Here is a 23,086-nt window from a genome sequence, read left to right as displayed (position 1 = left end):
TTCACTCAGTTATCTTTATCAGTACAGACAATAAACTTGTTGAGGTATAATAACTTTAATCTACCTTTAGATTACTGTACATATATAGGGTATTGCTGGATATTTATATCATTACAATTCATAGTTTAAGTATATATCAGGGCATAATAAAAAAATCTAATAAAAAAAAATATATAATATATACAGATATACAGATATACAGATATATATATATATATATTACATCTCTGCAATTTTTATATCTCCTGTAAGTACAGATAAATACCCATTCATCTAGCAGAAATGCACTCTGCTCCAAATTCCTTTAGTGGGCTGACAACACAATAGGGATAAAACTTTTTCGTGGAAGGGAGTTTAACAAGACTTGTGGCCACTCATTAAAATTAGAAGAAAAGAAGTTTAACCTTAAACTACGTAGAGGGTTCTTTACTGTAAGAGCGGCAAGGATGTAGAATTCCCTTCCACAATCGGTGGTCTCAGCGGGAGCATCGATAGTTTCAAAAAACTATTAGATAAGCACCTGAACAACCACAACATACAGGGATATACAATGTAATACTGACATATAATCACACACATAGGTTGGACTTGATGGTCTTGTGTCTTTTTTCAACCTTACCTACTATGTAACAATGTAACATACAGAATTTTTGTGGACTTAGTGGTGTCAGTTCTGCCCACTTACTTTTGCTAAACTACTGACACCCTCCTCCTCTCCTAATCTGCACAACATAGAGATTTAAGCTCCGTACAAACGATTAGACTTTCCAATGGGAAATGTTGGATGTCAGGCTGTTGGTGGAAAATCCGACCGTGTGTATGCTCCATTGGACAAAAGTCCAAAGTACAAACACGCATGCTCGGAAGCAGAAGCGGTCGGTCTTGTAAACTAACGTTTGTAATGGAGAATTAACATTAGTGACGTGGCAAATTATAGAATCTCGAAATGCAGCGCACAATTCTCTTCTTCTTTAATGGGATAATAATGGAGCTGCTTTGCTGGTGATACTGATGGAGTTATTGTAAACAAATTTTCAAAGGCTTTTTTTTTCTAGTGATATCAAGAATAATATTATTATGTTTTTTTTTTATTTATTTGTGCGAGTTACCACAACACCATTATCCCGTAGTTTTTAAGATCAAAGATACAACTATGTTGGTGTCCCTTGTCAATTTTACATTGTATTTTTTAAAATGTAACTGCCTACTCCCAAACTGTCATTTGAAGTAAAACACATAGCCAAGTATTATTCTCCACAATTTTTTTATTGTGCATTAAAAAAAAAAAAAAAAAAATTAGACATGCTATCTGCCAATAGAACTTTACCAAAAAGTGCATTCTATGTATCCAAAAATATAGAAAATATACCAAATCAAATAATTATTCAACCAAAAAAATAATGTCAAAGCAATAACTCCAAGTCCAATAATAAATAACACGTTATCTCCTCCGATTCCGCAACATGTCTGGTTGACGAACGGCCATTCAGAAACTAACTGAAAAGCGCTAAATAAAAAGCGCGCAAAGAAAAGCGCAAATCAACACTCACCAAACTTCTACTGACACGAAATTAGCAGAAGGAGCCCAAAGGGTGGCGCTAAAGAGCTGAAAAACCACGTAGTATGTCTAGTATGTCACTACGTTCGTAATTGTTGGCTAACATTTGTGTGCCCGTGTGTATGCAAGACAAGTTTGAGCCAACACCCTTCGGACAAAATTCCAAGGTTTTGTTGACCAACAATCCGATCGTGTGTATGAGGTATTATTATTCTGTAAATATAAATAAAGAGAACGATTGGGACTTTTTTTTTTTTTTTTTTATTATGTTACCATTATGACTATATTACACTGCTATGCCATTATATTACTTGACTATTATGTACTTTATTATGGTATTAAAGATTCCCTGTTTTACTAAATTATACTGTGTGTATTTTGTTACCATCCAAGCTATGTGGTCACAGACATGGTGCACTCACCAGATATTCTCATTAGCACTATGTCGTGTCATCTCTCCGGGTGCATGCCTCATATAAAGTTCCAAACTTTTTCTTTATTTATATTTGCATATCGGGGATGGAGGTACATTCCAATTTCATGTCCTCATATAAAGTCCAATTTAGTTAGGTTTCTCTTTTTCTCAAATTATATCAGGGATGGAGGCATGCCTGCTTTCCAATTTTACATTACATATAATGGTGGTATCCACTGTCAGCACCAATTAGGTGATAGATTTTTCAGGGACAGGCAATTAGTTATGGCAAGGTCTGCTACCACTAGCCTTGCTCTGTTTACACACTGTTTGCTGACAGGATCCTGTGGTGTGGGCGTCCTGTGGGCTGCGCCACTTGCCGGGGATCTCCATCCCGGGAGCTGCGATGCACACTGGGAGCCCTCCCCTTCCCCTTGTCGTCTAATTGACGCGGGGGTTTGGGCGGATGTACCATTGTGCATCAACGCCATGTTCCCAGTGTCCCACGTGCGACGTCGACTTCAACGTCATCACGCCGACGCTGTGCGATCATACCTCCAGGCGTTGATGAGGGGAATTGGCGCCAACTGAAGGGCGGCATGTTCTGCTCAGGCAGCTGGCTTTCTCCATATATTACCGCCCACGTGGCGTTGGCGGGTACCTATTGGCGATACCAGAGTATTTATACTCCCCCTAGTTGGACATACACTCCCTGTTGGATTTTCTGAGCGGTGGTTACTAGGTGTCATCTAGTCTTTATGGAATCTTATGGGAATCCCAGGTAATGCAACGGCAACGTCCCAGCCCCTGCTTTTGGTATCACACACCCTGCCTTTCTATTTTAGGCTTTAACACTGTAGTCTCACTCTATTTTCTAATAATCCCCCCACTGGCCAATATGCTGTGCTATTCACCTTTGCAAATTCACCACCCCTCTTCTCACTTCTAATGCATTAGTTTCATTACCAATATACCACTCAGCTACACACTTTTTGTATCAACACTATTCTATCTATTAGACTTTCCACATTTTTTATTTGAAGCACCTGGAACATATTTAGCTGATTTCAACTAGAAATGACATCACACCTTTAATCAAGCCTATGCTTAGACTATTCATGGCAAAGCAACAGGTTTCTATCATATACTTAAAGTGGTAGTAAACTCTGTACTACCACTTGTACCCACAGGTAAGCTTATAACAAGGCTTACCTGTATTTACTGTGAATATCTTCTAAATGTGCACAGCTTAGGAGATATTCAGAGTGCATGCAACTGATAGCATCATTGATGCATACGCTCTGAAGGTCCGGCTTACATTGCCGGTGTTCTATTGTGAAATGCCCCCCCTCAAAAAAAAGCCTCCGATGGGTCTGCACATGCTCAGTAACAAACGTCACTCCAGCTGATATGTTGATCAGCTGGCGTGACGTCAACACAGCGCATGTGCACATCATCAGAGGCATTATCCGACGCTATGCAAACAGCAGAGGGAGAATGTACTTGTCAGATTCTGCCTCGCTGTTGCGGGGCTGTTCTTGCCTGTATTGAATGCCCTGTTTTCTGTCTGTTGCACGGTGGGTTCAGCATGATAAACAGCTGGATTTGGCTGTGTCTAAGGGCGGGTTACAACACACACAAAACTCACCCTTCAAGACACCCACAACCCGCCTGCAATAGTGAGGCAGAATCTGACAATTACATTCTCTCTCTGCACTTAGCAGATCATCAGATACTGTCTCCGACGATCTGCACATGTGCCGTGTTGACGTCACGTCAGCTGATTAACATATCAGCTGGAGTGACGTTGGTTACTGCGCATGCACAGACCCATCAGAGGCATTTTTCGACGGGGGGCATTTCTCGATAGAGCACCGACCTTCAGAGCCTGTGCCGGAAACAGCGGCTCCCGCACGCACTGGCGGGAGTGACGTCATCATGGCTTCGGCCAATCACATAGCCGTAGCTCGCGAACCTGGAAGACAGAGAGGGGGAACATGTCAGCCCTCTCAGCGGTGGCCTTACAGAGATGGAGAGCTTTGTTCCAAGGTATTTCATAATTATGCCATTTTTTTTTTTAACATCAGTGGTTTACAACCACTTTAAATAGTTTTCTTTAGCCCCATATTAAAATAACAGTATTAATTTACCAATAATGTCTTGTTTCATTTCAAGATAGGTCCAGGGTTTGTGACATTTTAGTAAAGACATTATGGGGTTGATTTACTAAAACTGAAGTGTGCAAAACCTGGTGCAGCTCTGCACAGAAACCAATCAGCTTCCAAGTTTTTTGTCAAACCTTAATTGAACAATCTGAAGTTAGAAGCTGGCTACCATGCACAGCTCACCAGATTTTACACACTCCAGTTTTAGTAAGTCAACCCCTATGTATCAATACTTAGCCAACTTGTAAGGTCTTGTGCACATGGACGGTTTGGCCCGTGTGTGTGTGTGTGTGTGTGTCAATTCCCAATGTTTTTTGGGCGCACAGGAGACACAAGTCCAGCCCTGCTTCCAGCACCCTATCAAAATCTGACAGGCTGAAATACTACTGGAGGCTGTACCATCCAGTATTCACATTTAGGGCCATATGAGTTTAGGGATGCCCAGAACACAGGAATTCTGCATTCTGGGCATGCATCTCTGAATGTATATGGCTCTAAACACAACTACTGCTTAGCACAGCATCCAGCAGTTGCGTATTTCAGCCTGTCATAGATTTTAACACGCTGCTGGCAGCAGGGTTGGACCAAAAACATCAGGATTTGATGTACACAAGCTAAATTGCCCGTGTGCATATAGCCTGAGGCAGGAGCATTGACAACAGATTGGCATGCGCCTCTAGAGTGATATAAATACTCAAGCCTACGTCAGATTAAAGCAAACCTATGCTTTGCTAATTTAGTGCCAGGAGCCAAAGAAAATATCCAGTACGTCTGGCTATAAAGAACAAATATGATCCAACTTTGTTGATCATTCTCTGGAAACTTGGCTTATTACAGCACAATGGCGTTCTTAAGGTCACAGACACATTTCAAAGCTTCAATCATGGACAGGTTAAATGTTAAGAGTTCACAGTGAAAGACCATCCAATTTCAAGCCTTGAATGTCCCCTTATGTTGTTCTCCACAGTGTGATTCCATCTATTAATAATGCAGAAGGTGACAACAGCAGTGGCCAGTGATCCAAATATAAGCGTGAATGTAACCCCCAGGAGGGAAAGCTTCTAAAGGATTAGTATTTGTTCTGAAGTCTGGAAAATATTACCAATAGCTCGGATTTAATAATCTCCAGCATGGCCACTACACTACGTGGGAGCTGAATGTAGCCAGGAGCTATTTGTTGCTTCAAAAGTGAATTTTCTGCCAGCTGTAAGTTACAAACTTCTTGAAAAAAAAATAAGGATGTTTCTGAATTCTACTTACGGAATGTCCTGATAACTTCGCTAGGAATGCTGAGTAAACTTTCTCCAAAGGAGTTCACCGCCTTTACAGCAAACTGGTATTTGGTATCAGGAATTAGTCCTTTCAGAACCATAGAGTCCATCTGCACACGCTCTCTTATGATTACCCACTCCTTGTCAAGATCTGGCCTAGACGACAATAAAACAAATTTTAAGATACATTTGTGGTTCTATGTGAGGTTTGTTTTTATTCAGGTGATGGTAGCTAGTACATCATAATATTCAATACCCTAAAATATGGGAGTTTAGGTCAGCACACAGATATCTACATAACATATGATAAAATACATACTTTTTTTTAGTAATATAAAAGAATATAAAATGTCACCAGGACAGAGGGAAATCCAATCTCCAACAGGTTAGTCAATTACAGTACCAAACTTAGACAAATGTATATTCTTCTCTGTATACAACATTATTCTTAGTGAACACAATATATAGGCATATGGGAAATAATAATCAACGTGAACACACATACACCTACGCAGGTTGAACTGGATGGACTAATGTTTTTATTCAACCTTACCAACTATGTAACTATGTAATTTTTTCTTTGTTTTAACTAAAGGGTACATGCAAGTGATATAATCCCAGTAGGAGGGTACATACCAAGTATACACAAGAATCAAACTTATTGTTATTATTATTATACGGGATTTATATAGCGCCAACAGTTTACGAAGTGCTTTACAACATGAAGGCAGACAGTACAATTACAATACACTTTAATACAGTAGGAATCAGAAAGCCCTGCTCGTGAGAGCTTACAATCTAAGAGGGAGTGTCAAGAGATACAAGAGGTGATAACTGTGGGGGATGTGCTGATGGAGAAAATAAATGTACAGTTGTTAGGTGGGGGCCAGATAGGCTTCTCTGAAGAGATGAGTTTTCAGGGATTGCCTGAAAGTGGACAGAGTAGGAGATAGTCAAACAGATTGGGGTAGAGAGTTCCAAAGGATGAGAGAGGCTCTGGAGAAGTCCTGGAGGCGGGTATGAGGTGAGGTGACAGGGAAGCTGGAGAGCAGGAGATCTTGGGAGAAACAAAGAGAACAATTTGGTTGGTATTTAGAGACTAGGTTAGTGATGTAGCTGGAGGCCAAGTTGTGGATGGCTTTGTAAGTTTTTGTTAGCATCTTGAATTTACTTAGTTGGGTGAGCGTAAGCCAATGGAGGGATTGGCAGAGAGGGGTAGCAGACGCCAAACAGTTTGTAAGGTGAATGAGCCTTATATATGAGGTATGAAGCCCTGTGAAGGCCTTGTCTCCAATTCAGCAATAAGTCTTAACATTGTGCCGTACCTACAATATCTCATACCTCAGTTATTATGAGCATCAGACTTAAAGAGATGTTTCTCACCAAGCGCTCGGTAAAAGAGCCCAAGAGTCCCTCGACATAAATGAGACTACAGCTGCATGTACTAAAATCAAATGTAACCAAATCTGCCAAGAACAGGGTAAGGACCGAGAAATGGAGAGAGAGGAAAAAAGGGGGAAAAAAAGGGGAGAGGTATAGTAGAGGGAGGAAGAGGCCCAAGGACAGGGAATAGTAAAGACAGTCGAGGACAGGAAAAGGGACTGTGAAGTCTCCAGATGACCGCGGGAATGAAATACAGTCTCGAATACCCCAAAGGAGCCAGGCGAATACAAGATGTGCACTATTACTGGGAGCCCATGCTGTCTTGATTTTCAGGAGAGCATACAACATTATTTTTGAACCTCATTAAACAGTCTAAGCATTTTGTGGATTCTTTGTTTGCTTCTTCAGGACATGGATGTTCCAGCCTTTTTGTAGATACTTCTTTCTGTAGTCAAGGTATTATTCAACAAAAAAGATTTAAAAATCTAGGGACTAAAGTCATGTGTGTGTACATTCCAGGCCCTCAAGGGGCATGAACTGCTCAACTGAGCGATACTTGGGGGGCTGTATCATGTGCAGCATTTTTAGAGCTTACATTTACCATCTCATATCTTATACCTCAAGGCACCAACGAAGGATTTTTAAACCTTCTGTTTGCAGCATGCTACTGCATTGTTTGAAAAATAAAAGTTAAGTGCCACCCACAACAGTCACATTTCTCACTCCCCTATTCTCAAACATAAAAACAGTCCTGCTGATGGCCAATTTTATACTTCTATATCCTTTGCAAAGCATCTTATTTTTTGAAGTAAAGCCCCAGCCTGTGCTTTTTGTCTCTAGGAAATTTAGGCCTAGCCTTGTTATTTAAAACTGTCCTGCTGCTAGCTGATTTTAAAAATGCTGTTATCATTTATGGTCTCCTAATTGTTTGCTTGGTAGAAATTGGCCAGTGGCAGGAGTTTTGCATCAGTGAGAAATGGGACAGCCACAGCGAACTACCGGCTAATTTAAATCCGCCAACCAAAACGGGTCTTGTACCGCTTGATGAAAAAGCATAAGCTGCTCCTAAAGCTACCTGAAAAAAACATTTTTTTTTAAAAACTGAAATAAATCAGAATGGAGAGCTGCTAATGTATGAAAACCAAGCTAATTGCAAAAGAAAAATAATCAATTCCATACTATAATCAATTCCAAATATGCTCTGCCAGTATATGCTGTCACAGAGACTGTCTGTGAAAATCATACTGTAACACAATGTACAAATTTAAAGTATCACCCAAGAATGTTATTTAAGGCTGGGTTCACACTAGTGCAAATGGGATGTGGGTTTCCCCGCATCTAATTCACATGACAGGAGATTGTGACCGGCTCTCTATGGAGTTGGTTCACATATCTCCATTGCGGCTGTTGAGCGGATTACACAGGGGTCCTGTGTGTCTTTGGCTCTGTTTCAGGGCCGAATTTAGGCAAATAATTGGCCCTGATTCCTCCCTGAAACAGAGAACAGTGAACCCAGCCTCAAGGATTTGTGTATTTTCAATGTTGCATATGAACCTGCATGAAAAGATCATCTCCCCACTGTATTCTATTTTTTTTCCCCCTTGACTTTTTGACAACAGTTTGCCTAGTAGCTCTAAAAATCTAATGCCCCATACACACGATCAGAAATTCCGTCAGAAAAAACTTGGATGGTTTTTCCGACGGAATTCCGCTCAAGTTTGGCTTGCATACACACGGTCACACAAAAGTTCTCTGAACTTTCGACCGTCAAGAACGCGGTGACGTACAACACTACGTCGAGCCGAGAAAATGAAGTTCAATGCTTCCAAGCATGCATTGAATTGTTTCTGAGCATGCGTGATTTTTTGCATGTCCAAATTGCATACAGACTAATGCCCCGTACACACGGTCGGACTTTGTTCGGACATTCCGACAACAAAATCCTAGGATTTTTTCCAACGGATGTTGGCTCAAACTTGTCTTGCATACACACGGTCACACAAAGTTGTCGGAAAATCCGATCGTTTTAAACGCGGTGACGTAAAACATGTACGTCGGGACTATAAACGGGGCAGTGGCCAATAGCTTTCATCTCTTTATTTATTCTGAGCATGCGTGGCACTTTGTCCGTCGGATTTGTGTACACACGATCGGAATTTCCGACACGGATTTTGTTGTCGGAAAATTTTATCTCCTGCTCTCCAACTTTGTGTGTCGGAAAATCCGATGGAAAATGTCCGATGGAGCCCACACACGGTCGGAATTTCCAACAACACGCTCCGATCGGACATTTTCCATTGGAAAATCCGACCGTGTGTACGGGGCATAACACATTTTCGGATAGGAACTTTTTCCGACCGAAAAGTAGAGAACCTGCTCTCAATCTTTTGTTGGCTGGAATTCTGCCAGCAAAAGTCCGATGGAGCATAGACACGGTTGGATTTTCAGACCAAAAGCTCACATCCGACTTTTGCTGGCGGAATTTCTGATAGTGTGTACGGGGCATAAGATTCACCCCTTATAGGTGTCCGTTTATGAAACTGAACAGCAGTGATCCCTAGGATCGCCACTGATCACAGTCCATAAATGGTTTATGAAACAGAGATAATCGGGGGAGAACTTGTTTAACCATGTTCTCCCACTGATGATCTCCACGCACTGAGAATCCTCATTGACTGACACAAAAAAAGGCCAGTTTGTGAAGCTGCGATCCCAGCGCTTCACTGGCGATCTGTGTCAGAATTCACACTCCCTGATTCACCAGCTCAGACGTGGAGAATCAGGGAGTGAAGAGATTATCTGGGGGATCTGAGGGGGAAGAAGGAAGATTATTAACTTCCTTCTTCCTCGATAAGACCCCCCAAGGCAGTAACTATGCCCCCCTGTCATATTTATGTATACATAATACACATACATACATATATAGATATATATATATATATCTATAGATATGGATATATACAGTATATATATATCTATATATATATAATGCGGGTGTGTATATATAGATATGTATATATAATGTATGTGTGTATATATATTATATACTATGTAGGGGAACTCTTTATTTTATTAGCATTAACCACGCCGTCTGTCTGTGTACTGAGCAGTGATAATTTATCGCTGCTTAATAAACAGACATCTCAGTGTTTCGGTGAATTTCCGGTACTGTAATCTCATAAAGTCTCACAAGATTCCAGTATTAGGGGCCGTTCTCCACTGTTTGAAGTGTTTGTAGATCGCTTCACTCCTCCAAAGGAGAAGAGATCTACAAAGCTTCATAAACTGGCACACAGAGGAGAACGATCTCCTCTGAGAATGCCGGAGAATGAAGCAGTGAAATTTTTGCACTGCTTCATAAACGGACATCATAGCCTTCAATGAGATTTGCCTTTATGTTTAGGGTTGCTGAATTTTGAACAAGAATCCTTGGCAGACCAGGGAAGAATCAACCAATAATACTGTGGAGCTCCTTGGCGGTGCACATGGTATCAGCTTTTGCTACAGTCACGATTAAAAGAGAAGTATGGGAATCTTTTTAAATGTAGAATCATTCTTAACTAGGTGAATGCAGCATCGTTCTGATTCTGCATTTATCCCCCGCCGGCTCTAACACTGAGAACCGAACTATCAAACACCGTTGAACGCTCGGTTCTCAGAGCTCCCTGAGCAGAGAGCTGGTTTCTGTCGGTCATCGCTGTCTGCTCTGCCCCTCCAGCGCTCACTGGAGCGCTGGGCTGTGGAGGGGTCAGAAATGGCCAGCTCAGGCTCTCCGCGGGAACGAACTGCACTCCTGTGATCCCAGGACAAGCACAGCTAAATGAGCTTTGGCTGTTACATAGTTACATATAGTACTTCTCCTTCAAGCCCCACCAGCCCGAAACCCAACCCATCCTCCAACTGTCAAGTGGTCAAACCTATCCTGCCTACTAAAGTTTTGGCATTTGACATTTAAATGTATGGTGGAGCTTAGTAGAGTGTTCAGTTACAAACACATAACTGCAATAAAAGGATTTTTTAAAATCTGCCTAGTGTGTAGCTTAATAAAAGTTGCACAGAAGAAAGACCAAGTACACTGTTTCTGTTGGGGCTTTCTCTCCTATTGAAACAGTATGGCCCCTTCTGAAAAGGCTGCCAGAGATAGAGGAGGAGGGGGAATCACTGCCCTGACGCATTCACTTACATGATTATGTAAGTTATAGCTGGACCTTGACATTTCAATATGGTAGTAGTGCTTAGTACCAAGTTTATTTGTAAATACACAACTGCATTAATGGCAGTTTTTATACATTTGCCTGGAGCTTAGCCTAATACAAGATACACCATTAGAAGATCCAGTACGGACCTCTGTGATCATAAGGGCATGATGACTAAACAGACCCTAATAGGACAGTACCAGCTGTCAGCCTCAGAATGCTATCGGTTAATTCAGCTGAAGCACTGTCTACAAACCCTGTCCCATAATAGTGATCTTGCGACCATGTCGGAATATCTGTGTCGTAAGTTTGATAAGGTTCGGGGTCATATTTCTGAACTGTATACTATTTTGATGCATACCTCAGCCAAACAGGATTACATGGTCAAGTGGGAGCAAGATTTTCATAAGAGCCTTGAACTTGAGGAGTGGCATTTGATAGCTCAGGCAGCATCAAAATCACTCATCAACACTTCGCCATAGAAGCAAACTACAAGGTTCTCTTGAGATGGTATATAATGCTACCTATGTTCTGGGAGCTTCTCCAAAGTGTTTTTCGAGGCTAGGACCAGGAAGGAATGGCATACCATATGTGGTGGCAATGTTCCAAAGTGAGACGATTCTGGATCAGAGTTTACAACTTAATTTATTCCCTCACTCAAATTAATCTAACCAAATCTCCCATATATGCCCTGTTGGGTTACTAAGTCGATGAAGCCTCAAAACACCAGCAGGGACTCCTCACTTTTATATTTGTATCCACCAGAATTACCATAGCTAGAAACTGGGTGGTCAGCTGTCATACCATTTGACCAGCTCAAGCACAAGTTTTCCTGGCTCATGGTCAATGAAAGGCTTTCGGCAATTTTAAATGATAAAACAAAGATTTTCGAAAGTTTGGGGGCCGTGGATCAGATACTTGACTGGTGATCCCCAGACTGTTCCAGACTGATAGATCTCTGGGTGGCATGGACCTGAGCGTGGGGTCTTCCCCTTTCCCCTCCCCCTCAATCTCTTCTTCTCCTTCTTTGATTCTTTTCTTTCCTTTTTTTTTTATTAACTATTGAAGATTTTTTATTAACTATTAAAGATTTTGAACATGTAATCCTAGTAAGGGAGGACAGGGGGTCCCCCCTCACGGTGGGGTAAGCCTTCTCCTTCAAATGTGGAGGTTCAATGTCAGGCTCCAATGATCCACATTTGCTATTATGTGACTACTATGCCATAATGAGTTGGAAGTACACTTGTAGTCCATTTGTTAGATATCATCATTGTATCTATAAAGTTTGTGCACAACCCCATATGCTCGCAAATAAGTGCCTTCAAGATGCCCGGGAGTGGCAATATTGAGGGAAACCTCTTCAACTAAAGTGGTCCTTGAGATTTTGTTTTCTGTCTCCCTTTCTTGGAACGATATTGTAAATCTTTTTCTTTGTCGGTATATGAGCACTTTTGATTGTGTACTTTATAAATTACTCACATATCTATGATGTTATTTTTTTTTTAACTCTACTTTTTTTGTGAAAAACATTATTAAAAACATTGAAACAGAAAAGTTCCAGTACATTCTTTCCTTTCAGATTCTCTCTCTTATTGAAACAGTATGCCCCCTTCTTAAAAGGCATCCAGAAGCCACATTTACCTAATAGAAAAAACATAGTTTCTTTTTAGTCCCAACCATCAAAAAGAAAGAAGGTAGGCACTGAAAATACCTCTCCCCAAGTTTATTGGAATGGGCCCAGATGCTTAACGAGATAATGTCCATTAAGAAATTGGTTGTAGAAGCAGCCCCGAAAAATCTGCACCACCTGGATGTGTTGGAGGGCCTATGGTGATTCAGATGCTTATTGAGCCTTAATCTCACAGTTATTAGCCTTTTTTTTATTTATTTTTTTACTTCTAGCAATTTTACGACCGTTTCTCCAATTGCTCTCTCCCCCTTCTCCCTTCCCCTTTTTTAAATTTTTAAAAACATTTTTCCCTTGTTCAGTTCCTCTCTCTTATCCTTTCTATGATATACCTTAATGCCACTATTGGCTTAGCACTGTTTGTCGTATACACGGTGAAGTTGGCCACCTATTCTACTCATTACATGTTGTGACATCTTTTTTTCATGTGTATGGTATGCCGCTCTTATGTATTGTATATATTGTATTGAAATACCTAAAACTTTGAAAAAATGATATTTAACCCAAAAAGAAAGCAGCTATACAGTATACAAGGCAAGCATAATTTCCTTTAATAGTATTAGTTCAATGTACTGAACTAACATAGAAAGCGGTAGTATATGTAAAGCTCATCATTAAAAACTTGTTAAACATCGTAAAAACATCGTTAAAAATGTAAACTTTACTTTGTTGATGTAATTTCAAAAGTATCTATTACAATAGTGCTGCTACCCCAAAATAGCACTTAAAGTGTTATTAAACCCAGGACCCTGAATTCACTATATCTGGTCTCCCAAAGTATACAGAACACGGAAATGCAATTATTTTAGTAAAAATAAACTGCTAAATAACTTTTCTCATCAGCAGTATATAGCAGTCTTGTGACTTCTATCAGTGTCTTGTTAAAGCTTGTAGGAGGAGTTTTCATTGCCCCATGGTTGTACTATAAGGCTGCAGGACCCCTGACCCTCTGTCTGGACAGTGCTGATTGGCCCTCTGCTGATCACATGCACTCTCCCAAGAAAAAAAAAACTCTCTAGAAATACACACCAAACTGAGCATGTGCAGCTTGTCCCCGAAGCTATATTCTATCAGCAGATAGATCGGAGACTGTGGAAGGAGAGGATCAGAGAAACAGGATCAAATAGCCTTTTTACACAATGCAGAGGATTAACCCCTTAGGTTCCACAATGAGTATAGCAAGCATGCTTTACTACAAATACAGACTGATTTTACTGTTGTGGGTTAAAGCGGAGTTCCCACTTAAAAAAATAATTAAAAGTCAGCAGCTACAAATACCGCAGCTGCTGACTTTTAATAATCGAACACTTACCTGTCCCAGGGTCCAGCGATGCGGGGGATCGAAGCCCCGCTCGTCTCCCCCTCCGCTTGGCAGCGCCGGCATTTTAACTGTGGGTGCCCGGCTGTGGCACAGCCGAGCACCCACTGCGCATGCGTGAGCCGCGCCATGCGCCATGACTGGCTGCGCAATCATCTGGGACCTGTCACGTGTCCCAGATGATTGCCTAGAGGGAGGGGAGAGAGGTGATCTACATTTCTGCGCGGAGGGAAGTGACGTCAGGAGCCCAAGCGCTGAAGGAGGCAGACTACGAGGGACCCCCTAGCAACAGGCATTTAGAGGTGAGTAAAGAAAAAAAATTTCTCCAAATGTTTTTTTTTTATTTTTTTTTAGCACATTAATATTTTTTTTTTGGGGGGGGTGGAACTTCACTTTAAGTAACACTTTAATGATAAGTAGGATAATATAGAGACTCCGATACTCAGGCATCCAAAAATCTAATCAAAAAGAAAAGAATCTCTATGGTTTTATTAAATCCATCCAATAAAAGGAATCAGTACCTGTAGTTATTGATGTGTTACAGCCTCTTACATAGGCCTTAGTCATAAATGGCATATGACTAAGGCCTATGTAAGAGGCAGAAACTCATCAAACACAATGCGTTTCAACCTCTTACATAGGCCTTAGTCATAAATGACATATGACTAAGGCCTATGTAAGAGGCTGAAACACATCAATAACTACAGGTACTGATTCCTTTTATTGGATGGATTTAATAAAATGGTATATATTTTATTTTTGAGACATCGTGGTGCTGGATTTTTTTGGCTTTAATTTCAAAAGTAATCTTTAATTTTTGTAACTCTGCTGCTTTCATTAAAACAATACCTGGTAATCCTGCAATGAAGGTTCCTTGTTCAGGCACTTTTTGTTATAGAGTGACATTTCTCTCCCTGTCTCCCAACTGTGCTTCTGAGTTGTCACCGTCACATGCTCTTCCGATGGCAACTACAAGTTACCATTGTAACACACATTACTTAGACATGGTCCACTGCTAATACCAACAGGAAACCCATTTTGAGAAACCTCATACTGTGAAGGAATGTGATGTAGATAATAATAATAGTAATCTGAAAATGTCTATTTTCTCATGTGCATACATATTTTTCTCCTTACTCATTATATAAGTATACAGGTTTGCTCTGTTCCTATATTTTCTCAAGATGGCGGGTACCCCCTACATCCCACACATCAGAAGAACGCGGAACTGAAGATAAGACCAAAGACAGCCAAACCTCGTTATGAAAATTCTCCATCTTCTTTATCTTCTTAACCACTGAGATGTACCTATTAGACTAACATAGCAATGACGTATTTGTGTGTATAAAACATTAACACCGCCTTGAATAAATTAGAAGTGTAACAGTAATGCTGCTGAGCATGTCTCAGAGTGTTTACTTTTATATGCATGCATATCAACACTTTTCAAATTAGAGACAGCAGCAGATAACCTTGGGCTCGATTGGAGCTCTTAATCATTTCCATAACAGATGGTGCCGAAACCCGGGACCTCAGACTACAGTCGAAGTTATACCGCGACAAGCATTTGGGCGTTAATTGATTGATGAGAGTGGGGTTTGCGCAGCCCTAACAGTACGGTAAGTTTGATCTATATTCTTACCACTGTACGAATCTCTTATCTTTCGGTTGACGGCTGGATTCTGTCGGTATGCTGAGACTGTCTTAGAGGCAGGTATTTCCTCGCCTGAGGTTGTTTTAACGAACCTGCCAATGGGTTTCTGCTGACTGTATTTGTTCACTGTCTGCCATTCTTTGGGCTGTGAAACTCAGCAGTCTAAGGGTGCTACATGCGTGAATGTGTGGTCTCATCTCCAGATGAGCTGTCGGCCTCTGGAATGAGATTGTTTCCCTTGTGGCAAACGTTTATAGACGGGTGTACTCTGGGATCGATGAACCTTTGAGGGATATCTCAGCTGCTAGCTTTGCAGTCTGAAAGTGTTACAGAAGTCTCACCCCAAGACGAGTTGTCGGCCTCTTGGTGTAGAGCGGGGAAAAAAAAAAAAAAAAAAAACGTCTATAAACGGGTTTATTTTTGCAGGGTGGTCTGCCCTTGTGGTTATCTTAGCCTGCTGAAATTTTGCAGTTCGAAGAGTGGCAGGTGTAATGTCCTGTTGTGAGTGTATTTGTGGTTTACTGTTCGCTATACATGAGAGGGGGTGGGGACTGGTTAAGGTCGGAGGGGGGGCTGCCCGGGGGATCTGTTGGGTCGCGGGCTGTAGCTCCTCACTACCCCTGATGTGTTTGTTCTTGTTCTGAGATTAACCGTACATTAGTCTTATGAGCCCCCACCGAAGGAATTTGCTGATAAGAACGCTGAGAAAAATATTAACCCCTTGGTTGTACGAGAGAAACAGAAAGTGATATTGTAAAAAAAGTGATATTGCAAAGAAGATGTTGAAATAGTTAACAAAGTTGAAAGAAGTGGCGAAAGTTATGTTGCTGAAGAAAACAGGGAGAAAAATCCTGTGTGATAAAGAAAATTGGATAAAGGAAGTTAAGAAAGATGGCGATTGTATTATGTATGTGTATCACAGAGCTGATGATATGTTGGAACTTGAAACAAAGGAGGGGAGGGACAGCACTGCCCTCCGTCTAACAACCACTCCTTTCTCACCACCCAAGCACAACCCACTGTGACAACTCAGCCCGGCGGCCATCTTAGTGCACCCATGCCTTCACTTTCTACCCAGTCCAGTGCACTTCCTGCCGGCGGCCATCTTGGTACACCCAGTAAGCTTAAACAGCCTGTACCCAGCCCTCCCTGTTTTAAACCAAGATGGTTCATACCACACACCTGTCTTCCCCAATACGGGAGCATCACATTCCCAGGCCGGATATGTTAATGATGAAGAAGCATCTGAGTGGGAAGCCCGACAGCAGGCAGCAAGGCCACCCACTGATTTAACCCCCAATCCGGCTCCAGACTCTCAGTTCCGAGAGGATCTCAAACACATGCTGGCAACCGTAAAGAACAGTGCTTCTTGCCAGACCCTGCCCCAACAAGAGTCTCGGTTACCAGAAGGGGCACCAGTGATGTATGTCGCTTTTACTCTATCACAAGCAGCGGCCTTAGTGACAAGTCTGCCTGACCCAGAGAAGCAGCCAATTCCCTTCTACCACAGGATAGTGCAGATACAAGAAACTTACTCAGCTGCCTGGAGAGACTTGATCAACCTATGCCAAATCAAAGCAGGATATGTCTTTTGGCCAGTCATGCAGACGGCCTTCAATGATGCCTGCCTGACAAGTGCCACATCCTACACCTCAGGCGTGGAGTTCTGTGCACAACTCCACGACTGGGCAAAGGAGAAGTTGACGGATCAGAAGACCACAATCCAAGATATTACCCAAGATAAAGGGGAGTCTGTGAAGAAGTATCATGCTAGACTCATAAAGGCACACACACACATGTTATCAACTGCTTTTGTTTCAGGGCTCAGAGAGGATATCAGAAAAGGCCTGATGGTGGCCCGCCCTGAATACCATTCAATGAAAATGTCTGATTTATTGTTGGTGGCCAGAGGTATAGAAAATCAAAAAGGTAAAAAACCAACGCCCCTCATGGTAACCCATGACGAAGATCCCGCCTACACTAGTCCACCACCACTGCCCAATACCAGGGAAAGGATCACCTGTTACAACTGTGGGAAACGGGGTCACTTCAGAAAAGAATGCAGAGCCCCAAGATGTCCCAGACGAAAAACCTACCACTTTCCTCATTGACAGGGGTGCAGCCAAAAGTGTGTTGAGGGCGGTGAACCTGCCTAATAATTCTTTCCTTTCCACTTCCTGATTTGCTTGCCAGATTTGTGGTGTCCTCTACATGTCCCTTGAATCTACTAGGAGCTGATGTGTTGTCCAGACTACAGGCCTCAAGGAGGCAGAGCTGTAAGCACTTACTACAGCATGTAAATGGGCAGAGGGAAAAAGAGCCAACATTCATATGGACTCAAGATATGCTTTCAACATTGCCCATGATTATGGCGTTATCTAGAACAGAGGATTCCTGATGGCTGCAGGAACACCTGTGAAAACTTGATTGATGCCTTGCTTCTCACAACCCAAGTGACTATTCTGAGTAAAGCACACAACAAAATGAACTCAAAGGAAGCTTAAGGCAATCATCGAGCCAATACAGCTGCCAAACAGACAGCTGGTGGTCCACGGGAAGTGGACAGCAGGGTGGTAGAAGAAGACCACCCCGTGCTTACCTTACAGACTTTCCCAGTGGACAGAGTTTATCTAAAAGAACTACAGGAAACAACAAGTGCGGATAAGAAGGAAAGCTGGAAACGGAGAGGAACAACTCTCAGAAATGGACTATTCGAGTGCAACAAGAAGCCTTGTCTACCCAGGAGTATGTACCCAGCCGTGGTGCAATGGGCACATGGAGCTGCCCACTTGACAAAGACTTTTATGAACTCTCTTATCAACAAGTGTTGCACCAAGAGTTACTCCACTGACCGACAGCTTCTGCAGATCATGCATTATCTGCACCAAATGTAACCCAGGATGCACAGAAGAAGCACAGAAGAAGCACAGAAGAAGCACCTGGCAAAAGCCCTATACCCCATTCCAGAGGATGCAAATTGATCATTCTCAAGTGCCAAGAAGTGACAGATTTGAAAACGCCCTAGTGGAAGTGGTCACGACTGCCAGGACCACAGCTAAGAAACTACTGAGTGAGATAGTATGTAGATTTGGGGTCCCAGAGGTGATATTGAGAGATCAGGGACCAGCCCTAACAACAATCCTTACAAAAGAGATTTGGGCAGCACTGGGGGTTCAGTTGGCACTACACATCCCATACCACCCTCAAAGTAGCGGGAAGGTAGAAAGGATGAATGGGACACTAAAAACAGGATGTTAAAGATGGCCCAAGAGACTAACATGAGTTGGCCCATTGCCCTGTTCAGTGTCAGACACACCCCCAGGGGAAACATGCCCTATCCCCTTATGAAATTTTGTTTGGTTCAGCTCCCAGACTTGGTTGTTACTTTCTACAACAGTTACAGTTACAGTCTGATGTGTTGACTAATTATGAATTAGATACAGGAACACACTAACTACTGTCTGGAGATCCTTGAGCCAAGTTATGATGGTCCATTCCAAGTTTTGCTGACCACAGCTACCTCAGTCAAGTTGGCCAGGAAGAACACCTGAATGCACGCTTATCACTGCAGGAGAGCGTGTTTTCGGGTGCTGCATATCCTTTTTCTGTTTGATCTAGGGGGGAGGGGCCCAGGAGGTGGCCATCACAAAAATGATAACATAATTACATTTTGGTGTAACTCTTCAGGTACACATGTGACCACCTTTACCTTAGATTACTGTGACATAGTACCTTGTCCGTTTGACCCTTCATGGTGATGCCATTGGTACAGTGATATCCCTGACGGTAAGGACATATATGTATGCCACACAGACAGTTACTGGGGACAGAGTTGTGGTTTCTGTGGGGGCCAGTGGGTTGGAACACAGGGCCAGACTGGGCGACCACAGAGTGCATTAGACAAAAAAGATGAAAATAGAAAGCCCCCATATCCTAACCAAAGATACCCCTGATACATGCACTGACCCAGCACACAGTCAGAGGAGGAAGCGAGCAGCTCTCTCCGGAAGCTTTTGATCCTCATGTATACATACATGTCATAGGGGTTACAAGGGGGGTCCCTGATGAGTTTAAAGCCAGGGATCAGGTAAAAGCTGGTTTTGAGTCTTTGATCCCCATAACAACTGTCAGCAAGAATGTAGATTGGATTAACTACATGTCATGGTTATGCAATAGAGTTTGTCGATCAGCATACCTGTCTCCATGTGTTCATCTCTAGAGACCAGCTGACCCTCACCTGACTGCTTTTGTAACCTCTCCTCTAAGCATGGCCCCACCCCAGGCCCTATCAGGGAACCCTATATTAACCTGTGCACTGCAAGCCAGCAGTGCTGATCAACCACTGTGTGTTAGCCTCTGTGTGTACTTGCTGTGTTTCCTACATCTGATTTCTGTTACCGACTTTGGCCTGTTCCCGGCCATCCCTGTTTGCCTGTGACCCTGATGTTCCAGCCAGCTCCCTCCTTCCTCTTCTCCTGTAGTCTACCGTGAGCTGTGAGACCCTGGGGGCCGCGACCTGGAGCCAGACTGCAGCGCAGTCCATCCTCACCACTAGAGGCTCTGGTAAACACCTGCTGGCTCTTAGACTCCGCGCCCTGGGGAATCTATGCTCTAGCTCCCAGTGGGATCTGTGTCAGTGATCCAGTAGACCTGATTCCTGAACCTCCCAGGGTTTAAGCCGCAGCAGTCACCCGTAGGGTCCACTACCTTGCGGTGCACTCCTGATCCCAACGGTGTGCATCTGTCACCCAGCCTCTAGGTGACCTGACACTACACATATTATAACCAACAGAGATGTGTAAATTACACTAAAGATGCCCTCCAGGGAATTGCTGACCAGTTAGCCCCCACTTCCTACATGACATTCCAGAACCGGATGGCCTTAGACATGGTGTTAGCCGAGAAGGGGGGTGTCTGTAAAATCATAGGAAAAAAACGGGAACCTGTTGTACATACATTCCTGATAATATTGGCCCAAATGGTAAGGTTACTCTAGCTATAAAGAAATTAGAAGATCTGTCACTGGAGTTGAAGAAGAACTCCCATGGGACCAATACTTTAGCTGGATGAGTGGGTGGCAGAAGGTGCTCGTCCAGATAGGGGTAACGGTATTAATAATCCTGGTTCTTTTAGCCCTGATTGTATGCTGTATGCTACCTTTTGTAAAGAAGTTAATGAGCAAGGCTGTAGACAATAGCACACCTACATTTCTCCACCAAGAAGAAGAGGACCTCCTTATGATGGAAGATGACAAACCCTTCACTCCCCTACAGTCACTCCCTGTCCATAATCTCACAATCCTTTAGGGTTTTAGGGATAGATAGCGCCTGACTGCACCTCTCCAGCTGTATTGAGGAGGGAAGTGAACAGTTGCTGCCCAATTCTATATACAGCCTAAAAGAGTTGCTGAGGAGAAGGGCCAGGCCAAAGTGGGACCTTTAGTATTAGGGACAGAAAAGAGAAAATAGTCATTTTAGGGGGGATTGTGAAGGAATGTGATGTAGATAATAATAATAGTAATCTGAAAATGTCTATTTTCTCATGTGCATACATATTTTTCTCCTTACTCATTATATAAGTATACAGGTTTGCTCTGTTCCTATATTTTCTCAAGATGGCGGGTACCCCCTACATCCCACACATCAGAAGAACGCGGAACTGAAGATAAGACCAAAGACAGCCAAACCTCGTTATGAAAATTCTCCATCTTCTTTATCTTCTTAACCAATGAGATGTACCTATTAGACTAACATAGCAATGACGTATTTGTGTGTATAAAACATTAACACCGCCTTGAATAAATTAGAAGTGTAACAGTAATGCTGCTGAGCGTGTCTCAGAGTGTTCACTTTTATATGCATGCATATCAACACTTTTCAAATTAGAGACAGCAGCAGATAACCTTGGGCTCGATTGGAGCTCTTAATCATTTCCATAACAATACAGCTATTGCTGGAGTGCAGGTAGCGAGGAGGCTTTTGGGAAGAGGATGTACAAGATCATAAGCACCAAGATGGAACAAAGGATAAATAAAGTGAAAACAAGTATTTATTATAAAAAGAGGGACATGTTTGATGATACACAGTTCTTGTTACTCAGAACTCAGGTTCTATTGTAAATCCTAGTATCCCTTAACACAGCCTTTACCCAGCACTGGAGTGCCGCTTTGTGATTTGGTTTTTAATGGGCATTCCAACTACATTAATCACAGTAAGTGGGGGCATGGTGACTGGAGCTTTCATTTCATGTTTTAAAATCATTTTCAGTGCAAAACCTCTTTAAATATTTTCGTGTTGTTTAAAGAGTCGGCTGGCAAAACACTTGAGAAGAACATCCATTTGCAGTCATTAAATGTGGATGTGTCTCCGGAGAATTCCTCCAAAGGGAAAAGAGTTTATACTTCTTAGTGTCAAAAGATCAGCACACAGAATCATCTTAGAGGATCAGTATGAAAGTAAAGACTTAGAAACCAGTAAAAATATTTTCATCTTTCCCAGCTCAACATTGCACGAAGAACTTTCTTCCCTTAAAATAATTTGAGGAGTTGTTTTTTTTTTTAACATAAATTTAGCGTTGCATTTCATTTAATTTACAAAATTCTCAGTCCGTCTAGTTTGAAGTGGGATTTACATGTGACCTAAATTATCACTGCAACTAAATTATCACAGAGACTGAATTATCCTCAAGACCTAAATTATCACAGGCTCTATCAGTTAATATATTTTAATTTATTTTCATATCCTTGTAATTAATTAAATTCACCTTTCTAACATTTTATATCTGTGACATCTTTGCTGCGCTATCTTCGTTTTCTAAAATACAATTTCTAACCTGCTCCTACTTTTCCTAATTCATTAATTTTCAGTACTTCTGAGTGTACAACATGGTTGCTGAAATCACCCTAAGGCCTCTTGAACAGAAATGCCTAGAGCAGTCATTCTCAACCAGGGTTCCATGGAACCCTAAGGTTCCTCCAGAGGTTGCTAGGGGTTCTTCGAGTTGTAGCTGATTGACCTGTCATTTGATGGCCCCCACATACATCCTCAACCAATGCCGCTTGGCAAAGCCAGCACCATGACACCAATGATCTTTCTAATGGTGCCTGCATAACGTCATATGATGAAGTGGCTATAATTGATGATGCCTGCAGCCACAGACATCATCAAGATATCCCCACAATGTAAAAGACACCCTAGTGGCTTATTAGCTGCTGGATTGCTTTTTCAGGCAGTGGAAGGAGATGTCCCCACCCTCCCACTGCCCTCCAGTGCCTCTCCGGGCTCCCCGTTCGATCGAGAAGTCGGAGATCCAATCTGGAGGTGGCGCCAGGTTACCACAAAGCTGGCAGAGGACCTGTGGTCCCTGGCTATTTCTATGACCCTGGGAGGCCATAAGCAATGCCATTCCAGCTCTGGCAAATGTAAACACTGTGTCAGAGA

The 23,086-nt window shown here is 42.3% G+C and overlaps 1 protein-coding gene across 2 annotated transcripts in view; it reads right to left on the bottom strand.

The window, feature by feature from the left end:
* Positions 1 to 23,086, bottom strand: part of EGFLAM (EGF like, fibronectin type III and laminin G domains) — a 297,792-nt gene that overhangs the window by 116,684 nt on the left and 158,022 nt on the right. For both annotated transcript variants that reach the window (XM_073621500.1, XM_073621508.1), the window contains exon 7: positions 5,399 to 5,565. In XM_073621500.1, the coding sequence (XP_073477601.1) occupies positions 5,399 to 5,565 (167 nt within the window). The remainder of the gene's footprint in view (positions 1 to 5,398; positions 5,566 to 23,086) is intronic.

Source organism: Aquarana catesbeiana, linkage group LG01 (genome assembly GCF_042186555.1).
Source record: "Aquarana catesbeiana isolate 2022-GZ linkage group LG01, ASM4218655v1, whole genome shotgun sequence".
In the NCBI taxonomy this organism is placed as follows: Eukaryota; Metazoa; Chordata; class Amphibia; order Anura; family Ranidae; genus Aquarana; species Aquarana catesbeiana.
The sequence above is the reverse complement of the archived record's forward strand: the minus strand, read 5'-3'. Positions and strand labels throughout refer to the sequence as shown.